The 24,737-nt window shown below is 41.0% G+C and overlaps 1 protein-coding gene across 1 annotated transcript in view; it reads left to right on the top strand.

The window, feature by feature from the left end:
• The first annotated feature begins 213 nt into the window (after positions 1–213).
• Positions 214–24,737, top strand: part of SLC35F4 (solute carrier family 35 member F4) — a 292,769-nt gene continuing 268,245 nt past the window's right edge. The window contains exon 1 of the mRNA XM_029238899.1: positions 214–359. Coding sequence (XP_029094732.1) covers positions 257–359 — 103 coding nt within the window. The 5' untranslated portion in view covers positions 214–256. The remainder of the gene's footprint in view (positions 360–24,737) is intronic.

Here is a 24,737-nt window from a genome sequence, read left to right as displayed (position 1 = left end):
AGCAGTGCGCGGGGTGGCGGGCGGGAGACCTGCCAGGCTGACAGAGAGGCCGGCCCTAGTGGGGGCCGCTCCGCCGCCGCCGCCGCCGCCGCCGCTGTGATGCGGCGCCGGTGCTGCGCCGGGCGGCGGAGTCAGAGCCTGGGCGCGGGAGCACGAGCTGCAACATCAGCACCGGCGGCGGCACCTGCACCAGCTCCCGGGCCCCGCGCTGCGCTCTCCGACCCGCCGCGCCCGGGGCCGCCGCCCCGTGCTCTCTATGGATGTCAAGGCGGCCCCCAACGGGGTGGCCACCATCGAGGACCGGATCCTGCGGATCACCGGCTACTATGGCTATTACCCGGGTTACTCCAGTCAGAAAAGTAAGATGCCGCGGGGCTGGCTTGCTCCCGGCGCCGGAGGGGTGGGATGCGGGAGGACGCGCCGTCCGGACACCTGCAGCCCTGCTGGCGTGGCTAAAGCCAATCTCCTGGCAGTGGGGCTACCGGGGCTAAAAGTGTGTTCGCTGTCCTCGGTGCTGAACCGTGAGAGAGAACGGGCGTCCGGACTGTTGGCGCCTCGGACTTTGGAAATAGTGGTAGCCTTGGGGGCAGAAGCGCAGAGGGAACCGGGTGAGCGCTCCTGACGGCCGTCGGCCGGCTCACCCCAGGCTTATTCACGACCGAGCAGGCTAACGTGGCCGTTTACTTAGCGAGACTCAGCCTTTGGGGCTGCACTGCCCCAAAGTCCCTACTGGGTGCCAGGCTGCGGGCTGGGCGCTGGGGAGGCTCGGAGGTGGAGCTGGTGGCGGAGGCCGACCCAGACGTGGGTCCCGAAGCCGATGGGTCAGACTGTTCACTCCAGGCTGTTGAGACGTTGCCAGCGCGGGAATTACTCTTGTTAAAATGTTTCTGGGAGGCTGTCCACCTCGGGCAGAGAAGGAACCTGGCCAGGGCTCCGAGTCTGGGAGCTTGGAGCCAGAGACCCGTGAAAAGACTGGGGGCTGGGGTGAGTGAGAGGGGGAGGCGCGACCGGGCCACCCCCGCAGCTACCCGCCGCACGTCGCGGCTACCGCTGAGCCGGAGCGGGCCGCTCTGTGCGGTCCGCCTTTCTTCTGGCTAAGCGAGGTCATGCGGTGCGGACGCTTTCACGTTTCTGGAGCAGTTTTGCGGGGAGGGCGATGAGGTGCGCTCTACTCTGTCCCTCTCTCCCAACACACGAACCCACTGGCTCTATTTGCTGGGATTAGTTCTGCCGGCGACCCAAGTGAAGCTCGTTTTACTCTGAATTGGGGGAGTAGCTGCGGCTTAATTCCCATGCAGGTGGGATTTCACTTTTTCTCCATCAATGCATTTCTGTCGCCATAGATGGAGCTTCATTGATGTTTTTCCTGTTATTTTTAACCGGAAGCCTTGGACGCTCCTAGATGCATTTCTGATTGGTATTTTTCTGAGACATTTGAGGTACGATCAACGTTACAGTTTCTCTGAAACGAGTAAACCCTAACACATAGAGGGAAAAACACCTTTTTTCTTGTAACTCCCCCCCCCCCCCCCCCCCCGCTATGCTCCATCCCTATTGAGCTTTCCTCCATGGGCTGTCCTCACACAGATGTTTTCTAGTTTAATACTTCATTTGGCTTCAGGAAAGGCCCATTTGATTTGGATGGTTTCTGTCTAGCTGTTTTTAGCATTAGATTATGTTATTCATTTTCCATACAAAAGTAATTATATAGTGTTAGAATTTTCTAGAAAGAAAATAACATGCTGTGGAATGTGGTTTGAAGTCTTTATACTACAGACTCAAAACTTCCTTTTTTTTCCTATTGGCAAAGGCTTTTTGTTTTTAACCCTAGAAACTTAAGCGAAGGCACTAGTATACCATGTAGAGATTACTTAGATTTTACCTTTGAATATTTTAATTAGGAACCATGGGATTTTGGTTGCTTAGAAAATGTAGAAGCTGTCTGTGAGATTACAAGACCCAGGGTAGCATATTATTATAGTTTTTATAACAATGGAACTTTGGTTAATAAAGAACAAACTAAAAAGAAAACTGGAAAAGTGACATTTTAGAGACATGTTCATATTATCTTTTCATATTTGCTGAAATAGCTTCACACGTTTCATCTGACGTACAATAACTGGACAAAAAGAGGGAAGAGCACAGGTTAAGACAGTAACTGAAGCTAAAAGGGATAAAGATGCATTTGGCATAGTTATTTGTGACGGGCTCTTAGCTAACTTCGGGCCACAGAATTCAAACAGTTGAAGGCAGAGAATCTCACAAGGACAGAGAATTATGTGATAGTGAAATACTTTCAAGATGTTTAAGCTTTCAGAGGTAGAAAAAGATTGCCATTTTGCAGAGAGGCTAGGAGGAGAGAGAGCTGGAAGAGGGCCAGGCAGCTGAGCATCATGAAATAATCCTGCCCTTAATGCAGGCTTCAACTAGTAAACAAACACATTGAAGCAAACCAGTACAATATGGTCAATTGATTTAGCTGTTACCGGGAATAAGCAACAGCTTGGGGGAAGTCTGGAAAGGTATTTAGGAAAAGGCTGTGGTGAGGAATATGTAATATGTGAAGGCAAGTTGGCTTTCCCATTTTCTGATGGTCATGTTTGAGACCTCTCTTGATATCAATGCCATTTACTTTTCTAGAGGCAGGTGGGGACTCATCTCTGACAATATGCATTAATGATCAACCTCATGTTAATGTGTCCTGCTGCCACCCCTGCCAATCAGGAAGATGAGTATCTGGCTCAGAACAAATTCTAGTAGTCAGGCTGATGCAAAAAGAAATGTATGTGTACATATATTATGTATGTAAAAGGTGCATACATATATAATATACATTGTATACATAAGATATATAAACATGTATAAAAGAATATATATGCATTATATATAAAAGATATATATATATATATATATATACAATCATCTCTATAAATTTAGATAGATAGATGGGTACAGAGATGATTAAAGCATTAGTCTAACCTCAAGTTACTTATGGTCTGGTAGGGGAAATAGATTCACTCATTCAACAGGTGCTAATTGAGCACCTCCTATGTGCTGGGAATACATCAGTGAACAAAACAGACGAAAGTATTTTCCTTTTTAGAGCTTAAGTTCTAGTCGGAAGAGACAGACAATAATATTCAAGGTGATACCTGCTTCAACAAAAATATCAACAAGAGTTAAAAGGCTAAAAAAGTCTGAGGGGGTAGCAATTGTGGAAAATTTAAATAGGGTGGCCAGGGAAGGCCTCACTGAGGAGGTCACAACTGAGCAAAGACCTGAAGGATGTGAGAGAGTTTGCTGTGTAGACATTGGGAGGAAGTCATTCCGGGCAAAGGGAACAGCCCATGCAAAGCTCTGAGGTGGAGCATGCCGGGCCTGCTAGAGAAGGAGTGGGGAGGCCTGCATGGCTGAAGTGGGGTAAATAATTGGATGAGTGGTTGGAGATGAGGACACTATGGATACAGGGGCTCACATGAAGTAGCACCTTACCGGCCATTGTAAGTCCTTTGGCTTGTACTCAATGAAATTGGGAGCCTTTGCAGGGTTTTGACAGAGGAGTGATGTGACTTGACTTACATTTCAAAAGGATCAACTTGACTGCTCTATTGGGGCAGAGATGGAAGCAGAGAGACTAGTTAGTATGTCACTGTAATAACCAAGGTGGGAGATGATGGTGGCCTGAACCAGAGGCGTAGCAGTAGCAGAGGTGAGAGGTGGTCAGATTCTCTATATATTTGAAATTAGATTCTCTATATACTTGAAATTCTCTATATATCTGAATAGGGTTTCCTGATAGTTGGATATGATATCTGCAAGAAAGAGAGGAGTAAAAAAATGATTCCACCTTTTCTAGTTTGACCAGGTTTGAGTTGCCAATGGCTAAAGTGTGGCAAGATTCAAGGCAGAGAAGTTTAGGGAGTCAAGTGGTAAGGATACATTTTGGAAGGTTTAAATGTAATTGGAGACGTAGAATAATCTTGGAGTTCAGAGGAGATGCCTGACTGGAGATATAAATTAGGGATTTTCCAGCATTTGGATGGTTATTTATAGTCTAAGACTAAAGAGATCTCCAAGGAGTCAACGTATATAGAGAAGAGAAGAGGAGAAAGGACTGACTCTGGGGCACTGAGACATTAAGAGGGTGAGAAGAAGAGGAGCATATGATGCCCTAGAAGCCAGTGAAGAGTTTCAGAGGGAAGAGATTACCCGAGTCCAATGCTGCTGAAAGGTCTAGAAAATAAAAACTGATAACTCACCATGAATTTGGCAACTGGACATCATTGGCTACCTTGACAGGAACACATAAGGTGGCAGAATGTGGATTAGAATGTGCTTAAGCAAGAATTAGAGGGAGGAATTGGAAATGTGAGTATAGACAATTCAATGATTTTTGTGCAAAGGGGGGCAGAGGAAATGGGAGTAGTGGGGTTAAGAAAGTTGTTTTTTTTTTGTAAGATGGGAGGCAATTGCAGGATGTTTGCATGATCATGAGCATGATTCAATAGAGAAAGAAAAATCAGTGATGTTGGAGAGATAGTGTACCAAAACTAGTGCACAAAGGAAGGGACATCGCTTTAGATAGGAACATGGATATAGGGCAAAAGGTATGGATGGAGGGTCTGGAAGGAGGATAACTGGTGAGATTCTCTTCTGGTTGCTTTCATTTTCTGCAAATAGGAAGCAGGTCATCAACTGAGAGTGAGGATAAAGGAGGAGGTGGTAGAGGTTGGAGGAAAGAGAAGGTGTGAATTGTTCTATGGGGAGAGTAAACGGACTGAGGAAGTACAGTAAAGTTGTCTGTCTGCCTTAAAGGGCACGTTTAGTTTCTGGTCAGAAATTTGAAGCGAGACCAGTCAGTAGGTTGTTATGTTCATTGACACAGTGGTGGCGTGGAGCAAGTGAAGAGAAGGATTTAACCAGAGTTTCAGATTATCCAGTGGGTGTAATAATAGTGGCAAGGGAGTTGTGAATGTATGCAAGGAAGGTATTGTAGTGAATGACCATAGCATTTAGAGCTGGTGAATAGAGAAGAGAGAAAATCGAGATGATTAGGGAGAGTGAAAAGTTGGTAGGATCAATGGATTGGAAATCTCAGTGGGATCAAAGGCTAGTGGGTGGTTAGCTGGGAGATAAGAGGTGATGATCAAAGAGGGTTGTATTACTATAAGAAGTCATTCATTCCATAAGTCAAGTCAAAGGATAAACCCATTTATATTTTACTGTATTCCATTGTCAATATTTTTGGGGTGAGTCTTCTTTCTGTGTTTGTATAAGGAGGCAGTATATTGATGTGTAATGAATTAAACTCTAGGGGTTTGGAAATTTATTCTAGTTAAACCTGCCAGCAACTTGGCTCTGAAATCTGAGACACCTCTCTGTGGCCATCAGTTTCCTTGTTTGTTAAAAAAAAAAAAAAGAAAAGAAAAGAAAAAGAAAAAATGGTAGAAGTCACTGTCTTAGGACAGCATGCAGTAGGTCGCTTTGACAGCTTTCAAAAAAGCCCCACCCTCCATGGAGAAATCTCACTCAGTAAACTCTAGTATGTTTACTTCACCTCTCCTCGCCCCGCCTTCTATCTCAGATGGTGGCCAGTTCCCTATCTTTGTTCTATGCCTTTTGTGCTTGTTGGCCTTCTGTTTTCTTCTATACTCCGCCAGTGACCAGGTTCTGTGGTTGTTTTCTATCAGTAGCTGCAAATTTATAGTAAAATTTCTTGTCCTTGCTCTGATCCCAGCTCTGACCATCCCGTTTCCAAAAAGAACTCTACCGACTTCTGGCTCTCTCAATTCTCCAACTATTGCTGTGACTTAGCATTTCCCAAGGTTCCAGTCTCAGCTGTCTCCTCTCACTTTATTTTCCCCTAGCAAGTACATTCAGTTTCATGGCTTCACCATCTTCTATGTGTCTGTATTTCTAGGTCTACTTTTCCTGAGTCCAGACCCATATTTCAGCTTTCTACTAGAATTCTTACCTGAATGTCCCCCAGGCATGTCACACATAAAACTAAATTCATCATTCTGTCCTTAAAATATGGCTTTTCCTTCTTAATATGCTTTTTAGCTTCCAATATCTGTATCTAACCAATTGCTCAGAAACCTGGAGTTTTCCTCAAACTCTGCCCTTCCCCCTTCTCCTATATTCAGTTAACAAGTCCTATCTATTTTACCTCACATATGTGCTTTCCATCCCTATTATCACTGCCTTAGTTCTATCCATTGTATCTTTTTTAAAACATCTTTATTGGAGTATAATGGCTTTACAATGTTGTGTTAGTTTCTGCTGTATAACAACGTGAATCAGCTATACATACACATACATCCCCATATCTCCTCCCTCTTGAGTCTCCCTCCCACCCTCCCTACCCCACCCCTCTAGGTGGTCACAAAGCACTGAGCTGATCTCCCTGTGCTATGAGGCTGCTTCCCACTAGCTATCTATTTTACATTTGGTAGTATATATATGTCCATATCCATTGTATCTTTCACCCAATCTCAAATCTTTTTAATTCAGTATGCACACCTTAAGAACATTCAATTCCCTAAAATGCAAATCTTCCTCTCATATCCCTGATCAAATGCCAGGAATAAATCTTCATTTTCTGTGGAATAAAGTCCAAATTCCTTAGCATGCCACAATCTGAGCCCAGCTTACATTGTTCTATTTTAGCACGTTTTCCCCTCTAATTGCCAAAGTAATGCATGCTTAATGCAGAAAATCTGGAAGGCAGAGAAGTAAAGAGAGAGTAAAAACAAAATTACTTATAATTCTACCAGCCAGAGGTGATTAGTGTTAACATTTTGGCTAACACTACCCTTTCAGTCTATTTTATATCCATAGACCCATGCAGGTGCTGTTTATTTTGTACTGAACATTTCTCTCATTGGTCTATATATTTTAATAAGTGAAATTTAATGTATGCAAAATCTTCCATATATTTAAACACCTTAATCTACTTACATTGTTGAATTTTTCATCCAGTTTTTCTTTTTAATTTCATATCTCACATAGCCTCCACAAGCCCTGAACATAGTCTCATCAAGCTGCTCATTGTTTTAATAACATTCTTGTCCCCATGTTCTTCAGGTCCTCAGTGCCTTTTTACACTATGACCTGAATGGCTTCCTCTCCCCATGTCTCCTTTTTCCCTCTTTGGAAAGCTCCTATTTATCTTTAAAGGCCAAGTTCACATGCGCTGTCCTCTGTAAAGCTTCCTGATTGCCCCAGGCTGCGTTAATCCTCCCTCTGTGCTCCTGTAATACTGTGTACTCACCTCTGCTCCAGCATTTAGCACACTATTTTGGGCTGTTTACTTTTCACAAGACTGTTTCACCCACGGAGCTTGGGGAGGGAAGGGACTTATCTTTATTAATTTTTATCTTAGGCAAAGTGAAAGTGTACTGGAGTACATTCTGGGTGCTCAATGAAGTTTATTGTACTAATGAATGAATGATTATAGTTTCTGTTGAAGAAATTGGAGTTAATTATTTCCACACAGAAAAAGTGTACATGGTGGTAGTGATTGGAGGGAAAGAAAAAAGTCACCAGCTATGAATGAATTAAACAGATGTGCCTATTCAGAGAATGAGAATAAACCAAATGGTATTTTGTGATCACTTTACGTTTATAACTTCTGCATTTGGGTCCTTATTGCCTTTATAACCTTTTCTGTACTTGAATGGGGAAAAGGCAATTTTTAAAATACAAAATAGCATAAAGTTATTAGAATTCTAAGAAATAAAGTGTGGTCCCTCCCCCCTTGTGAAGTGGTTAGTATTAGTCTTCATGGTACTATATTAATATAACACTGCAGCACTCTAACTGTCATTAAGTTATAAAACTGTCTCATACTAGCGAAATGAATGCAATAAATATTTCTCCCAGTTCATAGTCTTTTTATACCTTGATAATAAGCTTTATGCTTCTTTGTATATGACAGGTAGCATTTTATAAACAGTTATAAATAATTACCATTTATGCGTAGTAAGAAGTCTTTGTAACACAGTTTTAAACTATAACTTGTAAGGTCTACATTGATACTGAATATCATCGTATATGTTATTGATGTTGCATAATGTAGTTTCTACAATGTTTATTCTGATATGTATTTTTCATTTAAAATATAAATTTACATATAAACTTGATATTTGTATTGTAAAATACTACTGCTACTAATAGCTAACACATGGGTTTAACATTAAGTGTCAGATAAACTTTCTTTAGAAAGCCCATCTAAGACCTGTTTGAGGCCATAAGGTCTAATGCAAAGACCACAAGACCCTGCTCTGCTACTTGCTAGACTTTTAAACTCGCATAAGTAACTTAACCTCTCAGATCAACAGTTTTGTTCCTGTAAAATGGAAATAGTAATAGTTGCATCACAGGTCACTGGGAGGGTTATATAAGATAACGTATATAAAATGTCTGACACAACGCGCAGTTCAGTGTATGGAAGCTGTTGTGATCATGGAGGAAACCAGTTGAATCGGCTTCATGATTTCAAAAAGGCTTGCTCACTTTTTTCTTGTAAGTAAATGGTTTACCACTTACATTTTTTTCCTATCCAATGTTGTACTCTGAATTGTTATTGAAAATTGTGTTACAGCAATGTTAAAGATAATTTACAAATTATCCAAGTCTGCAATGGTTTTTATTTTGCCATTAGAAAGTTGCCTTCTACTTCTTGCCACTTTCTGGCTTACCTGGATCGCCCCTGGGGATAGGTTAAAATGGGCTGGAGCCATTTGTGATGAGATTATTCCCAATGGGCTGATCCAAAATAGAGGAGACAAATCTAGGGCTTATGGGTGACAGGATGGGTCTGCATGTCTGGAGATGCAGATACGCAGACATCAAAGTAGAGAAAAGCGCAGGGGTTGGGGGAGGGGTGTGGACAAATTGGGGGAGAGAGGGGGGGAGGGGAAGGGTGAAATCCCAGCTGAAGGTGAGTAGCATGGGATGAGGTGGGTTTATACAGGATTGGGAGGGCAAATAGGTGGAGAAGAAGCGAAGGCTGATAATTAATTGGGGACTAGTCTGCTGGAAGTTTCATTGTTCCTTTTTACATGTGGAGTATTTTTATTTTTTCAGAAGTGAATAGCCTTTTGTTTCCTAGTTATGGTTAAATCCTTAAACTCCTGTGATTTCCTGTGCCCCGTTACATGTGGAGTCTTAAAGGGGCAGTTGCTTTTCGGTCTATTTATATAGTGGTGAACATTACAGATAGGATATTTTAAATTCTACTTTTAAAAATACGTCATTATGATATAAACACATTTACATAGTCTTCGAAGTTATAATTCTGTTATGTTATGAAGTATTTAACTACTTAAAGACACAGAATAATATAGAGAAAAAGGAAAATAATCCTGTCACTGTAACATGACTACCGTTATTTTGGTTAATTTCCTTCCAATCTTCGTAATGCACGTAGGGCTTCACTTCTTGATTTATTGACAAATATAAACTAGAGTGTAGTCATAATTCTGATATATACAATTTTGTGCCCAGCTTCTTTCCCACTTGACATTTTAGGATAAGCATTTTTCATTTTGTTGCATTCGTCTGCTTGCAGAGCCTGGAATTAGATTCCCTTTCAGAGATCTTGGCTTAAAGAATTTGGGCAAGCTGGTTCTCAGTTCTTTGAGACTAAATGAAATGGAGAGACCTGGAGTGTTAGTGAGGGCTTGTTTGGTTTCTTATCACAGGGTTCCACTTGAACCGGCTTAAGCAAAAATGGAAGTGATTGAAACCATACTGTGAGTCTTCCATGGATTTTAAGGCCAGGGATTAGGTGGGATAAGCGTCAGGTCCCGGACTGTTGTAGGGAAGATAGGAAGTCCTCTTTCTCTGCCTTTCATCTCTTTTTGTTTCTGGCATATGTTCTCCATTCTTGTCTCTTGCTGCAGACTGGCTTTCTCTATTCCTTGTCCAAATGGTTGAAAATAGCCTCTGTAAGCAGTTCCAATGTTTACATGTCCTCTATTCAAGAGAGCAGACAGATTGAGCAAGAATCTCTTCTAAATCCAGATTCCCAGGGAAAGGGACTCTTTGGCCCAATTTGTGTCAAGTGTACACTCTCGATCCTATCGACTGTGGTGGTCTGGGCCAGGGTCAAGTTATGCCATCACGGCTGCCAGTGGCTTTCTCCTGTAACCCTACTGACAGTAGGGCAAGAGGTAGCTTCCAGAGAAAAGGAGTGATTGGCTGGACAGCCAATAGCTATTTGGTTCACTGAGCTTTGCATAAAAAGTTTTCATATTAAATCATAGGCTTCAATCGAGATCCAATCTTTCTTCTGGTCTGATAGTCCTTATAATGTACCTACATAATATCAAGTGAGGTTATAGATAGTGTATTCCTAAACTGAGAAAATCCAAGTGTTTGTTTAGAGTATAAGTCCCTAGGGCGTTCTGTTTAAAAGTACTCAACAGCACTGCAGACTGCTTATGAAGTTTTATTGAAGTGCTGCTGGTTACATCAAAATTGGAAGACGTATTTCTTTTTCTAGGTCGGATAGGGTAACACACCAGTTCCTTCAGACTCAAGGTATAGTAACTGAGGGTGACATTTAACATTGTATGCTTTAAACAGGGATTGAAAATTACAGTATTCTGCAGTCTGAGATTTTTTATATTTAGTTCTGGGCTAATGCCAAGATGGCACTACTGAGGGTCAATAATGGTTTTATGGTTCTGAAAACCAGACATACTAAGAAATCTTTATCTCTTGTGAAGCTAAGATTCCTAAGGGTGGTAGAGCCTGCACGTTTTTGCTGCTGATGCCTTGCTCCAAGTCATGTGACTTTGGTATCTATCTTGCATTTTTGTTCACACCCATGTTTTACATTGGCATTCTAGAGGAAAGATTCAGATCGGATGAGCCGGGAACCATTTGGAGCACCGTCTTCCCTGCTGGAGTAATGGTGGCAGATGCTAAAGAAGGAATATATACATCTAAAATGAATTATTATTTCTCAGGGACATTTTAGAACAAATATATTTAGAAGTCGAGAACTTTTTATTTCTCCTTAATTAAAAAAAATTGTGATTGCCTCAAGTGGGAGCTTCTTGTCTTTCTCCTTTCTAGTCCACATCCACAGAGCAGTCACTGTGATATTTTAGAAACATTAATTGGATCATGCCATTCCTCTGGTTAAAGTCTTCAAGGGCTTCTCATATTTCTTTGGAAAACTATAAAAGCCTAAATCTAGCCTACATGGTCCTACATGGTTGGATTCTTCTGATGGCATCACGCTTGCATGCCCACATGATGCTCTGGTCATGCTGGCACGTTCTCCAGGTCCTTTCCTTCCTCCAGGCTGATGAACAAGCTCTTCCCTCTTCCTGGTGCTGTCACCTGGCTGGCTCCTCACCAGCCCTCAAGTCTCATATTAAGTGCCACTGCCTCAGGCTTCCAGCTTTGCACCTCTCTCATCTCATGTACTTTTCCTTTATAACACTTACTGCAAACTGTGATTGCAATTTATGTTGATTCTTGTGACTGATCAATGTCTTTCCTGCCTGCTACTCGCTTAGCTCCATAAGGGAAGGGATGGATCTGTTTTGTTCAGCACTATGTACCCAGCACACAGAACAGTACCTGAACACTCCATAAATATTTGCTGAGGGATTAAATCTTGTTAAAAATTTAGAATAGGGCTTCCCTGGTAGCGCAGTGGTTGAGAGTCCGCCTGCCGATGCAGGGGACACGGGTTCGTGCCCCGGTCTGGGAAGATCCCACATGCCGCAGAGCGGCTGGGCCCATGAGCCATGGCCGCTGAGCCTGCGCGTCCGGAGCCTGTGCTCCGCAACGGGAGAGGTCACAACAGTGAGAGGCCTGCGTACAGCGAAAAAAAAAAAAAATTTAGAGTAGAGTTAAGAAACCCCCAACATTTTATTTCGAATGATTTTAGACTTACAGGAAAGCTGCAAAGATAATTCACAATGTTTCTGTTCACCCCTCACCCAGTTTCCCCTATTATTATTATTTTATATTACCAATGTGTATTTGTCAGAACTAAGAAACCACTATTGGTACATTACCATTAATTAAACTCTAGACTTTATTTGGACTTCACCAGTTTTAAGGTTTGCCTGCTGTTCCAGGATCCAAACCAGTGTACTCTATTGCACTTAGTTGTCATGTTTCTTAAGTAGGCTTTTAATGAACTGAACTTGAAAAGATAATTTCAATTCTATAGGAACTTCCTGGCCATTTTTTTAGGGCTTGGGTCAGATCACGTTTGAAATTTTAATTACTAGTTTTCAAGGTAACATTGGATTAAATTCATGTTAGAAATGACCTGTGACTTGACATGGTAATTACTATTTTAGAGGACTGTTCTATAGTGTAGAACACTTGTTTTTAATGTTTCTGCCTTTTAACATTTTAGAGGAACATAGGCATTTTTGAAAATCTAAATAAAACTATAAATTACTCCCCCCATGTACATATACACCAAATATTTTCATGCAGTTCATTTTATTACACTGGAAATATATTATTTCATAGGAACACGCTATAAAAGTGATAATTCCAATGAGTCATGTCTGTTTTTCTATTTTATGAGAATGTATGTGAAATTTGATGGTAATATCTGGAAAATTGAAATAATTAAAATTTGTTAACTAAAATGAATTTCAGTTTTATTCAGTTTTCAAAAGTGGATTTTAGTGAGAAAGCTCTCATAGTTTGGATTGAATAAGAAGCTGAAAATTTGGGGTGGTCTTAGGCATGAGAATATGCAGCTCATCTTTGATATTCAGTTTACTGCAACTTGGTTAAAATATTAACACTTTCTAAAAACTCTGACTTACAAGGATACGAGGTAGCAAATGAAATTAGAGACCCCATAGCTTATTTGGCAGGGAAAGGTGGATTTGTATCAAGAAACTTCTTGAAGACTCTTCAAGTTGAATTAATGTCACATCATTTCATTCGTACGCAAGTCACTGAGGTCATCTTTGAGGCAAGATCTGCATCATCCATGCTGTCTTTGTCAGCAAAAAAAGAATGATGAATCCATATTTCATTTTAAGTTTGTCTAAGCAGAATTAGTCATCAAATATATCTTGCAGTGTATCTAGGTACTTCCAGATTGTTTATCTGCACAGACATTTTATGACATATCACTCTGTATCCTTATTTTCCTGAGGAGCTCTATTTCCAAAAGACCTTGTGGTTTTCAGCTGCATTATAATAATGACTTTAAGGCTTTCAATGAAAAATTGTATCATTTTTGGCCGCACAGCATGCGGGATCTCAGTTCCCCGACCAGGGATCGAACCCGCACCCCCTAAAGAAGAACACAGAGTGTTAACCACTAGACCCCGAAATTGTATCATGTTCATATCCATAAAGTAAGCAAAGTGAAGAATGAAGTTCTCCTTATTGAACAACTAAGGATGGGCTTCACATTTTTTTCCTCAAGGTGATACAAATGTCCTTCAAAGATTTCAAGTCAAGATTTCTGAAAAGATATTAGCTTCAAAGTAGTCAAAGAGAAGTCCACATTCTCTTCACTGGCTCTGATGGAATTGACTTTCAAGGTAATAGAAAAGGCTTCTTGTTGGATCATTGGCAATATTTTAGGTTACTACATGCAGCAAGTTACACTGATATGCAAAGCTACTCTCATCACCAAAGCAGTACAACCTCCTTTCCTCCCCATGTGCAGTTTGTTTGACATTACAAACGTTCATGTTTCCTAAAAAGCTCACAGAATAGGTGTTCTCCTTAGGTGACACTCATATACATATAATAGAAAATCAGGAGTTGTGAGATATGCAGTCATTTGCTAAAGGGAAATAGCATAGCTGCTAGTATCTCCAATGTTTGCACCAAAATTATGGCAAAAGAGCAAGATTTGAGAGGACTTTATTTGATAAAGGCACTGCTCCCATTTTTATCCCCTGATGCAGACCACAAACTAGTTTATCCTTTTCCAGGGCAGACTGGTTCCCAAGGTCTCCCCAGGATGAATTTTAAAAAATTATTTATTTATTTGAGTATAGTTGTTTTACAATGTTGTGTTAGTTTCTGCTGTACAACGAAGTGAATCAGCTATATGTATACATATATCTGCTCCCTCTTGGACCTCCCTCCCACTCTCCCTCCCCAGTCGCACCCATCTAGGTCATCACAGAGCACTGAGCTGAGCTCCCTGTGCTATACAGCAGGTTTCCACCTGCTATCTATTGATATTTTACACATAGTAGTGTATATATGTCAATCCTAATCTCCTGTTTGTCCCACCCTCCGCTTCTGCCTCTGTGTCCACATATCTGTTCTCTACATCTGTTTCTCTATTCCTGCCCTGCAAATAGGTGCACCTGTACCATTTTTCTAGATTCCAAATATATGCGTTAATATATGATATTTGTATTTCTCTTTTTGACTTACTTCACTTTGTATGACAGTCTCTAGGTCCATCCACGTCTCTGCAAATGTCACAATTTCATTCCTTTTTATGGCTGAGTAATTCCATGGTATATATGTACCACATCTTCTTTATCCATTCATCTGTTGATGGACATTTAGGTTGCTTCTATGTCCTGGCTATTGTAAATAGTGCTGCAATGAATATTGTGGTGCATGTGTCTTTTTGAATTATGGTTTTCTCAGGGTATATACCCAGTAGTGGGATTGCTGGGTCGTATGGTAGTTCTAATTTTAGTATTTTTAAGGAACCTCTGTACTGTTCTCCATAGTGGCTGTATCAATTTACATTCCCACCAACAGTGCAAGAGGGTTCCCTTTTCTCCATACCCTCTCCAGCATTTATTGTTTGTAGATTTTCTGATGATGGCAATTCTGACCAGAGTGAGTTGATACTCCATGGTAGTTTTGATTTGCATTTCTCTAATAATTAGTGGTGTTGAGCATCTTTTCATGTGCCTCTTGGCCATCTGTATGTCTTCTTTGGAGAAATGTCTATTTAGACCTTCTGCCCACTTTTTTTTTTAACATCTTTATTGGAGTATAATTGCTTTACAATGTTGTGTTAGTTTCTGCTGTATAACAAAGTGAATCAGCTATACATATACATATATCCCCATATCTCCTCCCTCTTGCGTCTCCCTCCCACCCTCCCTACCTCACCCCTCTAGGTGGTCACAAAGCACAGAGCTGATCTCCCTGTGCTATGCAGCTGCTTCTCACTAGCTATCTGCCCATTTTTGGATTGGGTTGTTTGTTTTTTTGATATTGAGCTGCATGAACAGTTTGTATATTTTGGAGATTAATCCTTTGTCAGTTGCTTCATTTGCAAATAGTTTCTCATTCTGAGGGTTATCTTTTCATCTTGTTCATGGTTTCCTTTGCTGTGCAAAAGCTTTTAAGTTTAATTAGGTCCCATTTGTCTATTTTTGTTTTTATTTTTATTACTCTAGGAGGTGGGTCAAAAAGATCTTGCTGTGATTTATGTCAAAGAGTGTTTTTCCTATTTTTTCCTCTAAGACTTTTATAGTGTCCAGCCTAACATTTAGGTCTTTAATCCATTTTGAGCTTATTTTTGTGTATGGTGTTAGGGAGTGTTCTACTTTCATTCTTTAACATGTAGCTGTCCAGTTTTTCCAGCACCACTTATTGAAGAGACTGTCTTTTCTACATCGTATATTCTTGCCTCCTTTGCCATAGATTAGGTGACCATAGGTGCGTGGGTTTATCTGTGAGCTTTTTTTTTAACATCTTTATTGGAGTATAATTGGTTTACAATGGTGTGTTAGTTTCTGCTTTAAAACAAAGTGAATCAGTTATACATATACATATCTTCCCATATCTCTTCCCTCTTGCATATCCCTCCCTCCCATCCTCCCTATCCCACCCCTCTAGGTGGTCACAAAGCACTGAGCTGATCTCCCTGTGCTATGTGGCTGCTTCCCACTAGCTATCTATTCTACATTTGGTATTGTATATATGTCCATGCCACTCTCTCACTTTGTGAGATTTCTATCATGTTCCATTGATCTATATTTCTGTTTTTGTGCCAGTACCATACTGTCTTGATTATTGTAGCTTTGTAGTATAGTCTGAAGTCAGCGAGCCTAATTCCTCCAGCTCCATTTTTCTTTCTCAAGATTGCTTTGGCTATTTGAGGTCTTTTTTGTTTCCATACAAATTGTAAAAGTTTTTGCTCTAATTCTGTGAAAAATACCATTGGTAACTTAATAGGGACTGCATTGAATCTGTAGATTGCTTTGGGTAGTATAGTCATTTTCACAATATTGATGCTCCCAATCTAAGAGCATGGTATATCTCTCCATCTGTTTGAGTCATCTTTGATTTATTTCATCAGTGTTTTATAGTTTCCTGAGTACAGGTCTTTTGCCTCCTTAAGTAGGTTTATTCCTAGGTATTTTATTCTTTTTGTTGTGATGGTAAATGGGATTATTTCCTTAACTTCTCTTTCTGGTCTTTCATTGTTAGTGTGTAGGAATGCAAGAGATATCTGTGCATTAATTTTGTATCCTGCAACTTTACCAAATTGATTGATGAGCTTTAGTAGTTTTCTGCTGGCATCTTTAGGATTTTGTATGTATAGTATCATGTCATCTGCAAACAGTAACAGCTTTACTTTTTCTTTTCTAATTTGGATTCCTTTTATTTCTTTTTTTTCTCTGATTGCCATGGCTAGGACTTCCAAAACTATGTTGAATAAGAGTGGTGAGAGTGAGAGTGGACATCCTTGTCTTGGTCCTGACCTTAGAGGAAATGTTTTCAGTTTTTCACCATTGAGAACGATGTTTGCTGTGGGTTTGTCATATATGGCCTTTATTATGTTGAGGTAGCTTCCCTCTATGTCCACTTTCTGGAGAGTTTTTTTTTATCATAAATGGGTTGAATTTTGTCAAAAGCTTTTTTTCTGCATCTATTGAGATGATATGGTTTTTATTCTTTAATTTGTTAATATGGTGTATCACATTGATTGATTTATGTATATTGAAAAATCCTTGCATCCCTGGGATATATCCCACTTGATCATGGTATATGATTGTTTTAACGTGTTGTTGGATTCTGTATGCTAGAATTTTGTTGACGATTTTTGCATTGATGTTCATCAGTGATATTGGTCTATAATTTTCTTTTTTTTGTGATATCTTTGTCTGGTTTTGGTATCAGGGTGATGGTGGCCTTGTAGAACGAGTTTGGGAGTGTTCCTCCCTCTGCTATATTTTGGAAGAGTTTGAGAAGGATAGGTGTTAGCTCTTCTTTAAATGTTTGAGAGAATTCGCATTTGAAGCCATCTGGTCCTGGACTTTTATTTGCTGGAAGATTTTTAATTACAGTTTCAATTTCATTACTTGTGATTAGTCTGTTTATATTTTCTAATCCTTCCTGGTTCAGTCTTGGAAAGTTGTACCTTTCTAAGAATTTGTCCATTTCTTCCAGGTTGTCCATTTTATTGGCATAGAGTTGCTCATAGTAGTCTCTTACGATCCTTTGTATTTCTGTGGTGTTCATTGTAGTTTCTCCTTTTTCATTTATAATTTTATTGATTTGAATCTTCTCCTTTTCTTTCTTGATGAGTCTGGGTAAAGGTTATCAATTTTGTTTATCTCCTCAAAGAACCAACTTTTAGTTTTATTGATCTTTGCTATTGTCTTGGTTGTTTCTATTTCATTTATTTCTGCTCTGATCTTTATGATTTCTTTCCTTCTACTAACTTTTTTTATGTTCTTCTTTCTCTAGTTGCTTTAGGTGTAAGGTTAGGTTGTTTTTTTGAGATTTTTCTTGTTTTTAGAGGTGAGATTGAATTGCTATAATCTTCCCTGTTAGAACTGCTTTTGCTGTGTCCCGTAGATTTTGGGTCGTCATGTTTTCATTGTCATTTGTTTCTAGGTATTTTTTGATTTCCTCTTTGATTTCTTCATTGATCTCTTGGTTATTTAGTAGTGTATTGTTTAGCCTCCATGTGTTTGTGTTTTTCACAGTTTTTTCCCCTGTAATTGATTTCTAATCTCATAGTGTTGTGGTCGGAAAAGACGCTTGATACAATTTCAATTTTCTTAAATTTTCCAAGGCTTGATTTTTGACACAAGATGTGATCTATCCTGGAGAATGTTCTCTGTGCACTAGAGAAGAAAGTGTATTCTGCCTCTTTTGGGTGGAATGTCCTATAAATATCAATTAAATCATTTGTTGAGATGTGGATGGATCTAGAGATTGTCATACAGAGTGAAGTAAGTCAGAAAAACAAATATCGTATATTAACGCATATATGTGGAACTTAGAAAAATGGTACAGATGACCCAGTTTGCAGGGCAGAAATTGAGCCACAGATGCAGAGAACAAACATATGGACACCAAGAGGGGAAAGTGGCGGGGGGTTGGTGGGATGAATTGGGAGATTGCGATTGACATATATATACCAACATGTATAAAATGGATAACTAATAAGAACCTGTTGTATAAAAAAATAAATAAAATAAAATTCATTAAAAAAAAAAGGCTGGAAAAGGCCTTGGGGTTGGGGCTTAGGCAGGGGCAGGGCTTAGGCCAGGTGGGGCCTAGGCTCAGCACAGACAGAGGGAGCCCTGGAGGGCAGGGGTTCAGGCCCAGGAACCCAGCAGGCTTGCCAGGGCCTGAGTGGGTGGGGGAAACACTGGATGCGTTCCCCTCCGATCTCCTGGTCCCCTGAAGGACCCTGTCCCTGCTAACCCCTGCTCCATGGGTGGGCCCCTTGAGTGTGGGAACCCTTCTCCTCCCCCCACTGCCCCTCAGAGGCTCTGGTCCTGTTCCACCTCCACTTTTCCTCCCCCCACCTCACTCCCATGCTCCCGGGACCTTCTTGGCCAGAGGGAGCCCTGGAGGGCTGAGGTTTAGGCCTGGGACCCCAGCAGGCTCACCGGGGCGTGAGTGGTTGGGGGAGATGCTAGCTGCATTCCCTCCGATCCCCTGATCCCCTGAAGGTCTCTCCCCGTCCTCACTGATCCCCACACCGTGGGTGGGACCCTCTGATCGTGGGAACCCCTCCCCTCCCCCAGCCACCCCTCAGGGGTGCTGGTCCCCTCCTCCCTCCACTTTTCCTTCCCCCCTCCTTCCCCACCAAGTCCTACCTGGTCACACGGGGATTCCTCCTGTCCCTTTAGGTGTCCGAGGTCCCCCACAAGTGCCTGTTAGGTGACCTAGTTGTGAGGAGATACAAACTTCATGTCCTCCTACTCCACCATCTTGGCTCCTCCCCTCTCCCCAGGATGAATTTAGCAGCAAGGAAAGAAAACTCAATTTATATTGGCTTAGGCAATGAGGAAATTTATTCTTTCCGAGCAGGAAGTTGAGAGGTGGGGTGGCTGAATTAATGGCTTATGCTGGAATGAAGTACCCAGATTATAATCTCTTCTTTTCTGGTTTCCATCTCTTTATCTGTGTGCTGTACGTTGTAGGATATTTTCTTAACTCTACTTTCAAGTTATTCTATAAAGTTTTTCACTTAAAGTTTCAGTTATAATAGCGCTTTTATTTTCCTAATATTTCTTTTAAAAATATGGCATCTTATTTTTCCTATGATTATGATCTCCAGAAATAGGCTCATTAGAAGCTGCGTCACTTCTGTTTTCAAGTTGTGTGGACAAAACCCAAAACCCAGCACTTGTTTACAGATGTTTATTGTTTCAGTGAAGGATGTGCTGGGCCATGCTGTGAATGTAGTAAGAGACATTGAATTGTAAATTTTAAAATGGCTAAAATGGTGAATTTTATGTTATGTGAATTTCACCTCAATAAAAAAATTGTTACTATTCTAAAAAAATGTCACCTTATTCTTGTTTTATGGATATAATAGCTTCTTTTATTATTCCCTGAGGATCTTACCATTTTTTGAAAGTTTTTTTCTCTTGAATGGGCCACTTCCTCCAAGTTGCTTTCTAAAAGTTTTTTTATTATTGTTGGCCAATATTCTTGGATGTTTGATGATTTTTGTGTATCTGCATGTATTCTGGAGTGGAGGGCTCCAAAACTATTTGGGAGGTGTAAGAATGGTTGAGTTGGTCAGGAACTATGAAGGGTCTTACCCCACTTTCAAACTAACAAGTTAATCTGCTGCATTTTCATAGATGCTACCAGAAGACATGAGATTCCTGGGTCAGATACAAAGGACATTATTACTCACAGTTCAGCAAGGAGCATGAGCTTCCTGGTCACGGTGGTTCCCCTTGCTCCGAAAATTTCACAGGGACAATACAGAGCAAGCAAGGTGGGTCCTCACTGTGTAGTGGGTTTATGTCATACCTGAGGACTCCTGAGCTCAAGAAATTCCAATCATTTATAATGGTCTACAGACAAACCTACCCAATCTTTGCTCCAGAGGGAGACATTAGCAAACAAACCTGCCTTCTATTCTAGAGGGAGACAAACTTCACTATACACGGTCTTGAAAAGCTAGTCCAGGACAAAAAGTTGTCAGTTCCTACACAAGATGTTCAGAAATGGAGGAAAGACCCATAGAGAATTATCTCCCAACAGGGGCTTGTCTATCGTGACTTCACTGTCAAATAGCTGAGCTGTTTCCTTGGGAACCTTCAATTTCATTTTTGTGAGATCTGTTCCTTTGGATCATAGAAGGCTTTTCTAATCTCCTGACTGGCTGCTAGCATCCTGCGAACCAAGTAGGAAGGAAGCCGGGGCACCTCACTGAGCAATGTGTGTAGGTTCACCTAATTCCTCCGTGATCTTGGTATGGTACCCCAATCTTCAACCATGCCTGGGGTCCCTGTGGACTTCTGTTTGGACCTCTCCAGAGAATAAAGCTCTGGCCTTTGCCAGAGTAAAGGGAGGTGTAGTCAAATGCTGTACAGAGCGAGGATGGGAATTAAGAAGCCATTAGTCTTCTTAAAAAGACTTAAACAAGGCTACTGATTGTAGCCTCACTGTCATCCCTGTTAATTTGGCAACTGGTAAGTTTGGAAAATTCTGTGTTGTAAATTGGACTAATATCGATTTTTCCTACATTCAACTTAGGTTTCAGTTTCTTCAAGCCTGACAAGTCATTTACCACTTTCCAGCTTCAAAAATTTTGTTATTGTTTTCTTTCCTGATTCTTGTTTTTAAAATTGCACTTATTGTCATTTTAGTGGAATTTCCTGAATGAACAAATAGAAGTGTGTGTATTTCAATCTGCTGTCTTTACCAGGAAGAATCATTGTACTTTCTATTCCTATTCTTTGAAGTCTCCCAACTTAAACTAGATCTACCGTAAACCAAGATAAATATCATATTCATAGTGACAGAGTACATTGTCTCTATTTCCTCTCAGTGGGAAGCTATTTTAAGATATCAGGGACTTCCCTGGTGTGCCAGTGGTTAAGAATCCACCTGCCAATGCAGGAGACACGGGTTTGATCCCTCGTCTGGGAAGATCCCACATGCCGTGGAGGAACTAAGCCCGTGCGCCACAACTACTGAGCCTGCGCTCTATAGCCCGCAGGCCACAAATACTGAAGCCCGCACTCCTAGAGCCCGTGCTCCGCAACAAGAGAAGCCACCACAATGAGAAGCCCACGCACTGCAATGAAGAGTAGCCCCCACTTGCCGCAACTACAGAAAGCCTGCTCACAGAAACGAAGACCCAACGCAGCCAAAAATAAATAAATAAAATAAAAAATTTTAAAAAAGTGCTAGCATTAAAAAAAAATGGCATAACATAGGGGCAAATAATATTGTGCATTATCTATTTCTTGCTCTGAATGCTGGTTTCACGGATGTGTTTACTTTATGAAAATATCAAGCGGTGCACTTGAGACTTGTGTACTTTATTGTATGCATGTTATATTGTCATAAAAGGTTTATATTAAAAATTGTACATAACATGGCTGTATGTCAAAGCATTCCAGTTCATTTTACTGTTGTTTTTAATAAGACGTGGAATTACCACTTTAAAATATTTTTCAAATTTTCAAAGTAACATAAAATAATTACTTTTGTGTGTTTCCAGTTCACTCACCCCTAAGTGCATCCCCTAATCTCTAAACAGTATGGGGAAAGTGGTTCTCAAATACTTTGCTGCATATTAGAAACACCTGAGAGTTCTAAAAAAATCCCACTGACAAGGCTGCATTTCATCCCAATTAAAACAGAGTCTCTGGGATGGAGACCCAGGCATCAGTACTTTTTAAAGCTCCCCAGGAGAGTCCAATGAAGTTTACAGTCAAGGCTGTAAACACAGGTCTAGGGCGATGCTTCTCAAATTATCTGTGGTGAAGAACCAGTTTGTGTTTTTACATTCCTGACTCATCACAGATCAAAATTCTTGCAAAATCAATAAAAATGAACTAATAGAAAAATAATCATGTGCGGAACAATCACAGCAATGTCAACTTTCTGTCAATTTTTCTCACTGCTTACTCTTGATGTCTATATCTTGCCACAGACTGGTCACAATTCATGGCCAGGATCAATCCATAGGGCACACTTGTGTAGCACTGACTACTCAAAACATTGGAATACTCTCTCTCCTTCCTAGCACAAGCTGGGTATCCATACCCTCTCCTCTCTGTGCAAAGAATCTTTTTGGAGTCTGAGGGGATTTGGCCTGGGACATGTCATGTGTGCTCCCACCATTCTCCACAGCCCCACCGACACTTTGCGTCCACTCAGATGTTGGGGGCACTGAAAGCATGGGCTGAAAACCATTGTTAATAAGCCATGAGTTTGTTTGCGATTTTCCAAGTATTGTTTTTGCTCAGCTGTATTAATTCAAGAAAAACTCTTGACTACTAAAATCTTAGAATGTGATCTCATGTATATCTGTAGTGGATCTGATCTGTAAGTTGTATGTGCAAGTGAATTTCAAAGGAAAATCCACTAAAGACTCTCAGGAACAAAAATTTACTTTGCTCTTAGTGATTTTGCACCTTAGGCTACAATACAGTGAAAACTCTTCTGTTACTTGGGCTGGAATCTTTAAAGGACAAGTGGAGTTTCACTCCCAGGGGCCTGACTGTTGTGTTTGTAGGACTAAATGAGAGGCAGTGGGCTGCCATAATCTGCTACCCCTGGACACTTGGTCCAGTCATCTGGCAACATGGACATTTACCCATGTGGAAGGAATCCCATTAGGTTAATAAATCATTATAAAGCATGGAATGGAGAACAAGGTTTGGGATTGGAGGGACTTTCATCTGAGGGAGGAGTTCAGAATGACTCAGATGAATCTCCTGGTGATGACCTCTTAGCCCCTTCCCTCTGGGATCTTCCTCTTCCTCTTCTTCTCTTTCTCCTTCTTGTCCTTCTCCTTCCCCTTCTTCTTCTTGGCCACATGGCATGAGGGATCTTAGTTCCCCAACCAGGGATCAAACTCGTGCCCCCCAAAGTGGAAGCGCGGAGTCTTAACCACTGGGCTGCCAGAGGTCCCTGGGAGATTATTCTGATGGTGATGCAATTGAACTCTGGTTGAAGCAGATTATCTGATTACCATGGTCCAAGACATCTCTGATTTTCTTTTTCCTTTCTAAATCTTGGCTCACCTGTTTTAGAGAATGTGACACAATTATGCTTGTTAGAGAACCGAAGGCCACACCAGATGTTATTAATTCCACTCTCAGTCCCTTGTGTAGTCTTTAATGAAGCTGTCTTCAATGGCCTTATTACTCACCTGCACCTTTGTTGCTTTCTGATTATATTTGCTGGGTGTGTAGAATTTTACTCCCCGAAGTGTGACTTAGGGCTGTCTCTCAGAAAGGAAGAGGAAAGGAGATGGGGGATATGCTCTGTGACTTTGGACTTGGGTACCCTTCCCAACTCAAGCTTGGTTATTTGATAAGGGGTGGAAAATTGAGGTAAAATGTCTAACATACTTGTGTATAGATATCTATCTTCTTTAAAGTTTTACACTCTATGTCAAGCTCATTCATGTAAAACTGCTAGCACATGTAACATGTGGCACATGAAAACTTATTAGGGAAGAAAACCAGGAATGGAAATCTAAGCCTATGCCGTAAGTTAAGAAGGAGTTAGTTATCTCTTGGATTTTAGTAGAAAATTATACTGAAATATGTACTATGTGCAACCATGGTGAGATTGTAACCAATGTAAGGCTGAACTGTGTGCAGAGTAATCTTTGAAGATTGAGCATAGATGAAATGCTTGAGACTGAAACATTCTGAAAGAGATAGCAGGAGCCTTAACTTAGCATAGCACACAAAGGACTCAGGCTGTGAATTCTGAATCATGCTACTGCTGCTCTGTGACAGCTGTATCGCGTTTTCCACTCTATGAGGCAATAGCATATCTGAGTTCATGAAAACTCACAGCCTCTCTGTGAAGTGGGTGTTAGTATCGTTATGTTACAGGTGAGGAAATTGAGGCCCAGAGAGGCTACCTTGCCCAAGGGCACAGCTACTAGGTTTCGGGTAGAGTTTGAACCCAGAGCTGTCTGCTTCCCAAACCCATGCTCTCCCCCAGAGAGAGTAACAAAAAGTCAACATTGTAAAATTCAGATCATCCAGTGGATGATCCTTCATCTCCTCCTGAAATCATGGAAGAAGATGGTAAACTTCACTTCATTTTTAGCAATGCCCTTAACTCGCAAAGCAAAGCTCTGGTAGTGTTTAGCCTCAGGACCTAAGCAAGGCTTCTCCCTTTCTCCCAAAGTCTGAATTTTACCTTGTATGGACGCTGTGCTTGAAGGCTCTTTTTAGAAAGAAAAGGAGAGATTGAATACGATGGCTTTGAGAATCAGGCCGGTCTGGGTTTTGTGTGTGTGTGTGTGTGTGTGTGTGTGTGTGTGTGTGTGTGTGTGT

Source organism: Monodon monoceros, unplaced genomic scaffold (assembly GCF_005190385.1).
Source record: "Monodon monoceros isolate NGI ecotype Baffin Bay Population unplaced genomic scaffold, NGI_Narwhal_1 Super_Scaffold_21, whole genome shotgun sequence".
Lineage (NCBI taxonomy): Eukaryota > Metazoa > Chordata > Mammalia > Artiodactyla > Monodontidae > Monodon > Monodon monoceros.
Note: the sequence above shows the minus strand (reverse complement) of the source record. Positions and strands in the feature narration are given on the sequence as shown.